Here is a 13300-nt window from a genome sequence, read left to right as displayed (position 1 = left end):
GGCCTTCTATCCATCTTTGCTTCACAAGATCTTCTGCCTTCAATCCACGTGAAGCATCGTCAGCAGGGTTCAGGGATGTGGGAACGTATCTCCACTGCTCAACTTCTGAGTTGTACCTGATGGTGGTTACCCTGTTTGCTACAAAGGTTTGAAATCTTTGGTCCTCATTTTTTATGTACTTAAGAACGGATGTGCTGTCAGTCCAAAAGCAGGTCTTCTTCAGTGGAAGCTGGAGCTCTGATTGAAGCATCTTGTCCACTACTACTGCAACAACGGCAGCGGTGAGCTCCAAACGGAGAATGGTGACAGGCTTCAGGGGGGACACTCGGGCTTTGCCAAATAAGAAAGCAACATGAACCCTCTCATCCATGTTCTGCATCCTCAGGTAAGTAGCCGTACCATAGCCGTTCTCGCTTGCATCGGCGAAGTGATGCAATTGGGCACTGACAGTATTCCAAATCCTTCAGGTTTCACACATCTGGGGATCTTGAAATATGCCACCTTCTCAAGATCTGTCAGCCATTTGTTCTACTTCTGCTGGAAAGCTGGAGGTTTCACACTTTGTCCTGCATAAGTCCTGCAACAGCAGCTTGGCGTGGAGTATTAGAGGTGCCAGGAATCCCAATGGGTCGTAGACGGAACTGATGATGGATTGCATGCCTCGCTTGGTTGGCGGCTTCTCTTTGACTTTCAGCTTGAATTTGAAAGTGTACGTCTCGATACACCACTGCAAACCCAAAGCTCTGTCCAATGGCAGCTTATCCCTGTCCAGATCAAGCTCATGCAGGTTCTTGGACCTGAGATCCTCTGGGAGGCTTTGAAGCACTCTTCGACTGTTACTAATCCATTGAGTGAGGGTGAACTCTCCTCTGCCGCAAATGGTTGTAAGATTCTTAGCCATGGTGACTGCATCCGCTTCAGAGGGTAGACTCTTCAATAAGTCATCCATATAGAAGTTTTGGTTGACCGTCACTTCTGTTAAAAAGTTGACCTGATTGTCTTCAGCGGTCTTTTTAAGAGCAAGGCAGACAACACTGGGTGATGAAACCGCTCCAAATAAATGGACAGTCATGCGATGCTCTACAAGATCTTGTTCCAAGGTACCTTGAGGCCACCATAAGAATTTTAAGTAGTCCCGGTGTTCCTCTGCCACTTTAACCTGGTAGAACATAGCATTTATGTCCGCCATTATGGCCACTTGTTCCTCCCTGAACCTCACAAGAACTCCAACTAACAAGCTGGTGAGGTTCGGTCCTTGTAAAAGCTGACTGTTGAGCGAGATCCCTTTGTACTCTGCTCCACAGTCAAACACCACCCGTAGCTTTCCCTTCTGTGGTTGGTACACGCCGTGGTGCGGGATATACCACACCTTTCCTGTTGACGTTTCCAACTGATGCTGCGGTACTTCTTCGGCATAGCCATTGCTAATGACATCAACAAGAAAGTTGTTCTAAACCACATATGTCAGAGTCAAGGCCCGCGGGCCACATCCGGCCCGCGAGAAGGTTTTTTACGGCCCCTGGGATGATCTTGATTTATTATTAGAACCGGCCCGCAGACCGCAGCAAGCCGGCAGCCCGCAGATCTTTTACACGCACCAATACTACATTTCCCACAATGCAACGGTGACGCACCGAGCAGTAGGCTGCTTCATTTCAATATTTATTGGCACAGCAGTTGTCAGCATCACAGTAAAATTAACTTTCAGATACCCATCAAAAATGGCAAAACGGAAGGTGGACACTGAGAACCGGGGGTTTCAAACAAGGTGGGAGTCGGAGTATTTGTTCACGGAGGTAGCTGGAAAACCTGTGTGTCTTCTGTGTGGAGAAAGTGTGGCGGTACTGAAAGAGTATAATCTGAGACGACATTATGAAACGAAACACGCGGACAAAAACAAGAATATGGACATGGAACAAAGGCTACAAAAGGCAGAGGAATTAAAACGAGGCCTCAAATCTCGACAGGCTCTGTTCAAAAAAGCCAAATCACAAGGCCAGGCTGCTGTCAAGGCCAGTTTTATTTTGGCAGAAGAGATCGCTAAATCAGCCCGGCCATTTACGGAGGGGGATTTCATCAAAAACTGCATGATTAAAGTTTGTGACGAAGTTTGCCCAGAAAAAAGGCAACTCTTTTTAAATGTGAGTCTGAGCAGAAACACCATTGCCGAGAGAGTAGACCAGTTGTCCATCAATCTAAAAGAGCAGCTTGTGAAAAAGGGAAAAGATTTCATTGCATATTCCTTGGCTGTGGATGAGAGCACCGACATTTCTGACATTGCCCAGTTGTCAATTTTCATCCGCGGAGTGGACTCCAGCCTAAGCGTGACAGAGGAGTTTTTGGCTTTACGTCCTATGCATGGCACAACTACGGGGCATGATTTGTATGAAGAGGTGTCAAGATGTGTAAATGAGATGGAGCTGCCTTGGGAAAAACTCGTGGGTCTGTTAACTTTATCAGAGCCAAAGGTTTGAATCACCGCCAGTTCAAGGCATTTCTGACGGAGTTAGAAACGGAGCATGGTGATTTGCCTTATCACACAGAGGTGCGATGGCTAAGCCAGGGAAAGGTGCTTCAAAGATGTTTCGAGCTTCGTGAGGAGATTTGTCTGTTCTTGGACAGCAAAGGGAAAGACACAACACAACTCCGAGACGAAATGTTTCTGTGTGAAATGGCTTTTCTGTGTGACATTACGAGTCATCTGAATGCAATGAACTTGCAGCTGCAGGGTCGGGATCGTGTCATCTCTGATATGTACAGTACAGTGAAGGCATTTAAAACCAAACTGACTCTGTGGGAGACGCAGATGCGGAAAGAAAATTTGAGCCACTTTCCCAGCTGCCAGACCATGAAAGAGAAGCTCTCTACCAATGCGTTCCCGAGCGCACAGTTGGCTGATAAAATAGGTATGCTTGCCGCTGACTTTCGACGCCAATTTGCTGACTTTGAAGCACAAAAAAGCAGGTTGGAACTGCTCGGTAACCCATTTGCTGTTGACGTGGAAAGCTCACCACCAAACCTCCAAATGGAGTTGATTGACCTCCAATGCAATGATGCACTGAGGGCAAAATATGCGGCAGTGGGTGCTGCGGAGTTCGCCCGTTTCCTCCCCGACACAATGCCCCAGCTGCGCATCCAGGCTGCTCAAACGTTGTCTATGTTTGGCAGCACATACCTGTGTGAACAACTGTTTTCTTTGATGAACTTGAACAAAACATCACACAGAAGTCGACTTACTGCTGAACACCTCCACTCAATTCTGAGGATTTCCTCAGCTCAGAGCCTTACCCCGAACATTGATGAACTTGTGGAAAAGATGGGACACCACCAAGTATCACCCTCAACCTCAAACAAGTGAACATTACTGTGCAATCACATATTTAGAGTTTTTACTCAGTTCAAGTTTAAAAGTTAAAGTTTAATATTTGTTTTCACTGCATGTTACTTCTCCTTAAACAAAGTGTTGTTTTTGATTAATAGATTTTTGCACTTTATTTTATTGTATTTCAATCCAATTATATTTTAAAAATATTTCAGTTGAGTGGATGATAGAAAATTGCTATTATTGTTTTTTTCTTTGAAGGAAATTTAGCCCACTTTTGCTAAAATAGAAAATATAGGCTACTGATGGTGCCTTGAATACCGGTTTCTTTCATTTAATGTTCATGTTATGGGGATTTTTATATAAAGGAAATTTGTCTTTTGTGTCTGTTGAAAATTAAAGATTACTGACAGAGCCATAAGAAAATATTGCTTTATTTATCTGATCATATTGGAATATATTTGTTTTTCAGTAGGTTCAATTAGGTTCACTAGACTATATGCGTCATTTAAAATTTTTTCAATGAACATTCGAACAGTCCGGCCCTCGGCTTGTAGCTAAATTTTTTATTTGGCCCTCCGTCCATTTGACTTTGACACCCCTGCTCTAGGACTTAGCGAGGGGGGAAAAACCTAGAGGGGAGGAAGGGGTGGGGGCCGTCAGAGAGGATGAAAGAATAAAGTGCGGCTGTCTGTGTCAGGCGTCTCCAGGGTACGTGTTTGTGAGCAACAGAACACCACGGACCCTCCCTTTGTCTCTCTGTCTCTCAGCAAATCTTACCAGCAGATGCCAGCCCGCAACTCAACCTGAGAGTATAGCTGTCCTACAGCATCGGCTGGTGAGGACGGAGAGGACGCTGAGCATTTTGAGGAAAAACGATGTTGGGAAAATAAAGGTCTGTAAATCACATTCATTGAAGTGAGTTTGAAAGGGTGGGACGACATGCAGGCAGAATGAAAAGTGTAGGGTGGGGGGGACAAACGGACGAGACTGACAAAGAGGAGGAGGGATCGATGGGGAGAAAAGTCCTCGCACCTGCAGCTCCTTAACTGCTACAGATCTGATACTGTGTCTCTGTGTGAGCAAGAGGATTTGTGCAAGTATATATCAACGCCAAGAAAAAAAGTAAATAAGTCTAGTCAATGGCCTTGGTGGCGGGAGGTGCGGAGTGCATTGGCGTTCAAGAGGCGAACGGGGTCTGAACCAATAAAACAGAGGATTAAATAATTTCTTTATAGGAACTGTTAGCCTGAATCATGACTCTCTCAGATCGGAAGATCAAAGAATGAGAGCCGAAGGGTTATCCAATTAAAAATGAATAATACACAGCAGAAAAAATGCACTAAGCCTACACGGGTCAAATCAAGGAATGCCAAACGAGCGGAGTTGTTGTCTGTGCTGCTTCTCAAATCCCTGCAGGACACAGAGAGAGAGCGAGGGAGAGAGAGAGAGAGGGCAAGAGAGAGAGGCACAACAACAACAACATGGTTTCCAAAATAAGCTGTTTGCCTGAAATGCTTCGGGACTCTCCCGTTGTTTCCGTGTTCAGGAAGTAGTCTCAGCCTGGTTATTTTCCAATTAGCAAATTATCTGCCAACGTTTGGGGACTGTCGCGAGCCGTGCCACGAGCCGTGCTACTGCGAGGCACCTGCCAACAACTCAAATGGTTTTTTTACTGATTTTTAAGGAAGCAGTGAGTTTCATTTTTTTAATCTACCTGACATCACAGGTCAAGCGAGCAGGAGAAGAAATGTATTTTAATCTTTAATTAATGTTGAGGTTATTCACGCTAATTGCGCAAAAAAGTGTAAAAGAAGTCCAAAGAAAAGCTCCAGTTGGTGGCTGAGCGGAATATAGATGCCACGAGACAAGAGCCGCGGTCGTGATTTTCACGCGCACGTAACATACACACCCCTGCGATCCCTCCTTCCCGCTCCCTCCCTCCCTCCCTCCCCCTGCCTGTTACACATTAGAACAGATGCATTTCTAAAGTGAGGGACGAAGATCTCCAGACCCGACATCCTCTAACCCTCCACCCCCTGCTGCCAAACTCGAGCGCGCACGGACGGACGGAGCCGGGCGGTGCAGGTGGATGTGGTGCTGCTGCGAGTCGTGTGCGGAGTCCGGACAAACTTGACCAGGCAGCTATATGAAACACCAGAGCTGCCAGAGCAACAACTCCGACTCAACTACTCTCGTCCAAGCCTCCCACCCAAAATAAAAACCCCAAACACACACACACGCGCGCACTGACGCGTGCGCCCACACGCGCACCCCGTCCCGTCTTACCTGGTGGAGGAGGAAAGCCAAGAGGATGCGAACTCCGATCTCCATGGTGTGTAGAAATTGCTCGCGATGGTGACACGGATCTCAAGACAGGGTGAGAGGGGGGGCGGGGGGAGAGAGAGAGAGAGCGGGCGTCCCGCCGTGAGCCGCCAGCTGACAACTTCCTCCGAATAGAAACGCAGCCGGTTATTAATGTTGTTAATTTATTTTTGTTCTGACCAAAATTCACACGCAAAAAAATAAATTATGGGAGGTTTCAAGTTTCGAATACGCATCAATATACTGGGTATCCCCCCCCCCCCCCCCCCCCCCCCCTCTCAGCTGTTATTCCGGCATGCATTACATGTTCCCCAAAGTGAATTACGTCTTATATTCAATGCATGGGTGCCGAGGGCTCGGAAGAGGCTTTCCGATGTGCGAGCTGCAGAGAGAGAAACTTCAGCCATGAAGCGTGTTGGCTTGTGTACTGTACACACAATCACTTATCGGGATCACACAATGGCTCCACAGGATCATTGCTCCTTAGTGTTGACGAGACCACCTGGGTTTTGTGAGATGCATGTAGTGGTAAAATATATCATAACATTGTTTTGTGCTAAAGCCTCAAGTGTCCTGTATTTGACCCTGATGTGCAAAGAGCAGCATGATACAAAATGTTGCTTTGCAGTGTTAGGGATTTAAGCCAGAAGTGCACCCCTAGTCAGGAAATTATAGTACGTGTAATAATGTTTAGTGTTAGAATTATAGTTTGTGTGTTATTAGATATTAGTTATTACATTAACATGTTAGATGAAGTGAATGCAATTTCAATCAAACACAATTCATAGTCATTTAAATCATATAAACACTGTACACATTAACATTCTGTTACAATGTGATGTTGAAACCTGGGGACGGATGCCAATTGCCGTTCTTTTATGGATTTCTCCCAATTTTATCCCCAAAGGGTTTTTTTGGGAGTTTTTTCTCCTGTCAGGTAATAAATGAACAACTTAATGCGAGGCAGCCGACTGAGGCAAATGTCTTGAGAATTGAACCACATGAACTGTCTTAAATCTTATGATGAAGTGTGATGAACGGTGATCATTAATGATGGGTTGTTGTAATGAAGGTGTACTAGTTATAAGATGAAGACTTAAACAATGTATGCTTTGTTAAATTCACTCATTGAAGCATAAAGCCAAATGTATCTATATTGTGTGCATTGGAATGTGAGGGACAGATAGGACAGAGAGGTTTCAGGTTACAGCTGCAGCTTCACACCTCGACGTGAAGGGGACAGTCCAGGAGGAGACACTTTGGAGAAGAAGCCAATGACATTCAAATGCACCAAGGAAGACACACCTCAAGAGTTTTCAAAGGACCAAAGCGGGGAAAGGACTGGAGAATTTCTCCTGCAGCCGCGTTGATAAGTCACTTTAGACTTGCTCAGAGGATTCTCTATTTCGCGAAATATTCCACTGTTCGCTTAGTATTTCACTTTGTAATTGCATTCCTTATAACGTTGTTTAGTTATTAAATACTTTTTGATTTTTGAATTTAAACGAATTGACTCATTCGTGTCCTCGTTTCCGGCCGGGACGAGAACAAAGGATTGAGGCCTCCCTCGAGAGCTTTCCGAAACCCTGACAGCAGCTGGGTCTTGAGAAGGGAGGGCGGTCAACTCAAGCTCATAGACGCTTCAAAACAAAGGACTTCTGTTCGGTTCATATCTTATTCGGTACGAAAATTCCGGATCCACATTTTTTACTTTATGTCAATTAATTATGATTTTCACCGGCCACGGAGGAGGATCTTGTGTGTGTGTGCGCTACCCTCAGCTTCACCTGGGTTCTTATCTCAACCTGCTTTGTAGCTTCTCGTAACTGGCACGGAGAATGTCCTTCACATGTGTATAAAAACTCAGCGTTTTTACTGCTCGGAGACGTCATTACGCCGAGCGCTGAGATACGTGCTGGTGTGTTGGACCTCCTACTTGCAAGCAATAGTTAGAGCCAGATATCTGCGGAGAATTGCTCATATAATCTTTTTCTCTTTTAAATAAATGTTAACTTTTGACTTTAATTGATCAACGTGCTGCGATTCTTCTCATCAACCAACTCGGGGGGATTGGAAATCTTGACAATTTGGGGGCTCGTCCGGGATGAGAGGTTTTCCTGCACAGGCGGATTCGATCTATTCCCAGGTCGGCCTCAAAATAAGGTAAGCAGAAACCTGTTACATCTACTCAAGTAAGGAGTACGTTGTGGATTGGTGGTGTACGAGCCAAAGTAATACTTGAGCAATTCTCTAAAAAGAAAAGAAAGAAATCAAAGGAATCGAACGGCGCTGAAGTTTGGCAATAGATAAATTAACTATGGTTTAGTGGATACCGGTGGGTATCGTGGGATCGAAGAGATCCTGGTCTCTGGTTTGGCAACCCCCTCAGACTCTGACGAGGGCTGATTTTGCTAGGTGTGGTGTCCTGGGGATCTGGGGACCCCCGAAAAACTGGTCTCGGTTTTGGCAACCCCCCTCAGGACCCTGACGAGGGCTGAGTCTGCTAGGTACAGGCGCCTGGGAACCCCCAGATGTCTGCGGGCTGGTCACCCAGGGTTAGAGTTCCTTGAAAAACCGTATGTTCGATTCCTAAACTTGTGCAGCCCTTGGAGAGGTGCTGGGATACAGTAAAAATAAACAGCGCGCTTTGGAGTGTGGAGGGGGAGAGAGAGAGTAGTGATTTAATAAATAAATAAATGTGTTGAGAAATGCACTTAAATAAGAAGAAATAAGTTTTGGAAGTACATTCTAAGGAATTGAGAACGCAGACAGACCGCAAGGTTAAAGCATAAACTTGCGGCTTTAATAATTGAGTCTGAGAGGTTAACATAAACTCACAGACGCATTGACTCCTGAAGGTTATGTAACGGTCGGGATTATTACTGCCGCCTTATAGGGGTTACAAAGCACTTACTCTGGGGAGGACTGAGTGGGACAGGATCTGGGTCCCCCACACTCAATGCCTGTGGCCTCGATGCTCAGGTGAGTGAACAGGTTGTTTACTATTTAGCAGCTAGACTGGACAATAGCTTCTTAGACGAGGCAAAGTGGGCTTCAGTAGGTGGTCGTCTGAAGTGTGTGTGGGGTGCGTGAGGTAGACTCTACCTAGGTCTAGCTAAACAGGTGACGCCCCTACCCCAGGTAAGCAGCCCAATATACTAGACTAAGTTAAACAAACACGTACAGCTGTTATTCCCTGTAATGGGAAAATGATATGTGACCCTTTTAAATGCTTCATTTGTATAACTAGTTTATTAGTTGCAAGTGGTTAGATCACAAAGGCCCTGACATAAGAACTGATGTCTCCCACTTGGATTAGATGTTTCCAGCGTCATAGCTGTAGAGATTGAACAAAGTGTTTGTTATGTCTATGACCACCTTTGTTTAAGCATGTTGGGAGAGCAAGGATACGGTCAAAGAGCTGACGTGTCTTACATGGATAAGATGTTCCCAGTACCCTGGCTGTAGATACTCAACAAGATGGTCAAAGGTTTCTGTTGACGCCAACGATATCTAAACTTAGGTATAAGAACTGCCTCGATGTGTTGGGAAAAAAAGGAGGTTCTTGACAGTCTACTGACCATGTAGCTGTTGTGACCCTTTTTCCCTTGCAAGGAAATAAACGGAGAAAAGACATACTTGACTCAGAGCCTTTGTTTCTTACTTAACGATTGTCTGTGCAAAATCTTCCACCACATCCCTCTATTGTTTACTCAAGGATAAACACAGAGCACAAGGAAAACATATTTAAATACGAGACAGTTATATGGAAAGGTTTCATTAATACAGTCACCTAGAAACCTCACGAATGGCTACTCAATACCTCTGTTTCACCTCACCATCAAACATTGAGTGCTTAACTTGACCCTTAGTGGGCCATACCCGTCTATTGGAAGTTCTCATGGAACCTGGGGAAGCAACGTTCACCCTTGTGACAACTAAAAATGGCTCCCTTTAACCAGAACAGGAAACTTAACAGAGAATATAGCTTACTTCTAAATCATTTCACATTGACATTCACATTCCAATAAACTTACTTTAGATGGCAAAAAAAACAGTTACTCAGCGTCTGTTGTGCCAGTCCGCATGAGCTAACCGTGTCACTCCGGTGTGTATGGGGGTGTGTGTGTGTGTACGTGTTAGTGAAGAGGTGGGCAGAGCTTTTAGCTAGCACGTTGCACCTCGAGATATTGATGTCCCGGCTTGCCCTTCTTGAACGCTCCTCCAGCCATCTTCATCGGTGCACCGCCATCTAGTCCCAGCTAATAGCAACAGTTAACTTTAACTTTACTCTAATGCCGCACGACTTCGGCGCGCGCACTATCCGAGGAAACGTAAACCCAGACGTAACCGCGTTACTGGTTTAAACGTGTCACTTTAATCTAATGCAGCCCGACTTCGGCGCTCGCACTATCAAATAAAACGAAAACCCAAACGTAACCGCGTTACTGGTTTAGAACGTGTCACTCAATACGACCACTCGACAATATTCCTTACCGGGAATACACTTGACGCACCCGTGGAGCCCAAACACTTCTACCGCTCTCCTTTTCGCCGCTCGTACCCCCGTTTTCCCTCTCTCTCTTCCCCGCGTTCATGTGAGTCTTAAAGCCGTAGTACATATTTGTACTTGTTCTGCGAGACTAACATAAGCTCGGGGACACAAACATTTTCTCTGAAAGGTTAGTATAAACTTTCAGAGCTGTCTGCTCTGGTAAAATACATACGAACTGATTGACTGCTGTTAAATGGAAGGTGAATTTGATGGAGAAGCGGAGGACGGCGGCTGGGAGCCAGCGGGGTATTGATGGAAAATAATAAATTACCAACTGAGGCTGTTGTTGGTGGCGGTGAGCGGAGATACCACTGAGAAAAAGGAACATGATGTTGTGGAGCACACGGGACACACGGTGAGAAAGGCGTTGGTTTGGCAGATAGTTTAGCACTGACGCACATATTGTGGGAGAAGAGAGACTAGAGATTGTAGACTGCTGAGAGTGTCAGCTGAAATTAGACTTAAAACCGTAGGAAAGATTGATTTACTAAAAAAAGGGGAAACAGTCATTGAAAATTAAGAGATGAGAAATAAGGAAAATTGTTGTATACAATGTCCGTTTTTTGTATTAATGTTTGTAGTTTTTTTAGTCTTCTCCTAAACTCAGAGATAGGCTGTAAATTGTTGAGTGCTGCTTATTGAGTGTATAGTGCACGATACACTTGATACAATATCTTGATGATGGAAGCAAATGTCTGATCAAAGGAACATTGATAGCCACAGGACACGAAATATGGAAACTTGTTATAGACGGTCATCCTGTAATGTTCAACAAGTAGTACACCTTTACGTTTGGATACGATAACCATGAGAGGTTGGTGATCTATCAGTGAGGAATGAATGGATTGGATCAAACTAAGCATGAGCTGAGTTTGTGTTTGCAAGTAACAGACATGTCTCCCACCCTCCGCTTTGTTTTTGGGCTGAAGAGCGGAGATTAACACTGAAGTGGGGGTCTGGAACAGATGGGTCCGATGCTTAGTTGATTTATTATCTCCTGGTACTTTTTGGGATCCAGGGACACACACTATTCATTGTTGTTTTATGACCCACAAGTGTTTGGAGAACTTTTTGTTTATATCACTGGGGTTTGAGGTTTAAATTCTGATACATTGTTTGAAGCTGTAGGGTTTAGTGACTGATAATGCAAATGCTCGTCCACTTGTGAAAGTAGTTACAAATGTTAGCAAATTGACTGTAATAATGGAGGCCTTCAGTGAGGCCATCGGATGGTTTATTTTGATGGGAAAGGAATGGGCAAGTAAGCAAAACGGGAAAAGAAAGTTGAAATGTTATGAGAGACACACGCAGGTGTTTGAAAGTAAGACCAAGGGCAAGTGGAAGTGTAGAGATGGAAAAAGAGGTTGAAGATTTCTGCAGTAATGCACAGGTTTTTTTTAGAAAAAGGTGATCACACATCATGAGAGAGCAAACAGACTGAAGGCAAAAGGAGAAGTAATTGACGGTAAGGGCGAGAATGTGAGGTAATATTTTTGTGTAATCTTGGTGTGAGCAGATCTTTTACTTCGAGGTTAGAATGAACAAATTGAACTTGGTTGGTCAATTAGTTGTTGAAAACATGAAACAGTTATACAACACCATGAGGGTGAGACCTACAAGCAAAAACTCAAAGAGAACATTGAACGGGGACATTAAGGCAATATTGGTGTTAATTTTTCCTGATTTGACTATGGGGGTCAACAATCAGTTATGTCGGAGATTTCAATTTCTATAAATGAATTGCTCATCAAATCGGTTGGAAACAAGGCCGTTTGAGAAAGGCAATTAAAAAAATAAACACTGGGTAAATACTCTAGGGGCAGATGAAGATATGCAGAGGCATTCTTTACATCAATGCATTGCATTTTTCATTCAGCTGAGGCTCTAATCCAAAGTGACTTGCAGTAAGTGAATTTGAAAGGGAGGGAGAGACAGATTCTCAATCAAAAGCCTGCAGCTGCAGAGCCATTTTTAAGCTCTCCAAGCTATTACTACATTTTGGATTTAAAAATAGTAGAATTGTAGACATGCATTGAAGAAAGAAAAAGAAGATTTAAAGTCTTTAAAGCAACAACGGCTAGAATAAGCGTAATAAATCTCTGGTGAAGCAGTGAGGGTTTTATGGGAGTAAAAAGGTCACAGCAGAGAGAAGATGTGTGGGAGCAACGGTGGAGGCCAACAAGGCTTTATACCTCCTCACTTTAAGAAGCACACACACACACACAAACACACACACTGTTGAATAAAGTTAATCCTGAGTGCTATTATTTCCTAGTGATATAATTAAGTTTATGCATCTTTCTTGAATACCATGATATATAAAGAATAAAGAGGATAATTTTTCCTTTTGCTTTTCAGTTCAGAATAATAAGCTCATCATTACTGATCTGTCAAAGGTCTGCCAAAAACTTTTACATGAACAAGCGGATTGTAGAGGGGATTTTATGAAATCAACTAACAGGTTGATAGGACATTGCAACTTTTAGTTTCGCTGAACTACTTTCTTTTTAAGTGTAACACTTGAGTCAAGGATTTAAAATTATGAAAATTTTAGATAAAGATTATTAGAATAAATAGAAATAAACATGAAAACTAATTCAGTACAGCAAATTTTCTTGGGGGAAAAACACAGCGCGCTTATTTGGACAAATGTAAGGAAACATGGGTGAAACACACAGGTCATCACCCAGGCACTGCGGGAGTACAAAGGGAATGGTTTAGACAGGCAGTACTGGAGGGCGTACCAGAGAGTGTGAAAGCTAAATTGATCGCTAACCCAGACCTGCCAGGTAGTGACTCTGCTGTGTGGGAGAGACATTTGCTACACCATTTACAAGACGCGACAGGGGAAGATAGGCAAGGCAAGGCAATTTTATTTGTATAGCGCTTTTCATACACAAGGCAGACTCAAAGTGCTTCACATCATAACATTTCATACAATAAAGTGAAATAAAATGCAGGAATTAAAAGACAATTAAAAACAGCAAATAAAATGATAAATTAAAATCTTATTTAAATTGTTTAATTAAAGGCAGAGGTTAAAAGTGCAATGTAGGTAAAAATTTAGCAGAAGGCGAAGCTGAACATAAATGTTTTCA

General features: G+C 43.8%; 1 protein-coding gene and 1 pseudogene across 1 annotated transcript in view; one reads left to right on the top strand and one right to left on the bottom strand.

Annotated features, from left to right (window-relative positions):
* The window catches only part of LOC120812521 (cadherin-4-like), an 87942-nt gene extending 82234 nt beyond the window's left edge, over window positions 1-5708 (bottom strand). The window contains exon 1 of the mRNA XM_078097983.1: window positions 5612-5708. Within this exon, the coding sequence (XP_077954109.1) occupies window positions 5612-5656 (45 nt within the window). The 5' untranslated portion in view covers window positions 5657-5708. The remainder of the gene's footprint in view (window positions 1-5611) is intronic.
* LOC120812501 (general transcription factor II-I repeat domain-containing protein 2 pseudogene) lies at window positions 1570-3510 on the top strand (annotated as a pseudogene).
* Window positions 5709-13300: the final 7592 nt, after the last annotated feature.

The sequence above is a fragment of the Gasterosteus aculeatus genome, chromosome Y (genome assembly GCF_964276395.1).
Source record: "Gasterosteus aculeatus chromosome Y, fGasAcu3.hap1.1, whole genome shotgun sequence".
Lineage (NCBI taxonomy): Eukaryota > Metazoa > Chordata > Actinopteri > Perciformes > Gasterosteidae > Gasterosteus > Gasterosteus aculeatus.
The sequence above is the reverse complement of the archived record's forward strand: the minus strand, read 5'-3'. Positions and strand labels throughout refer to the sequence as shown.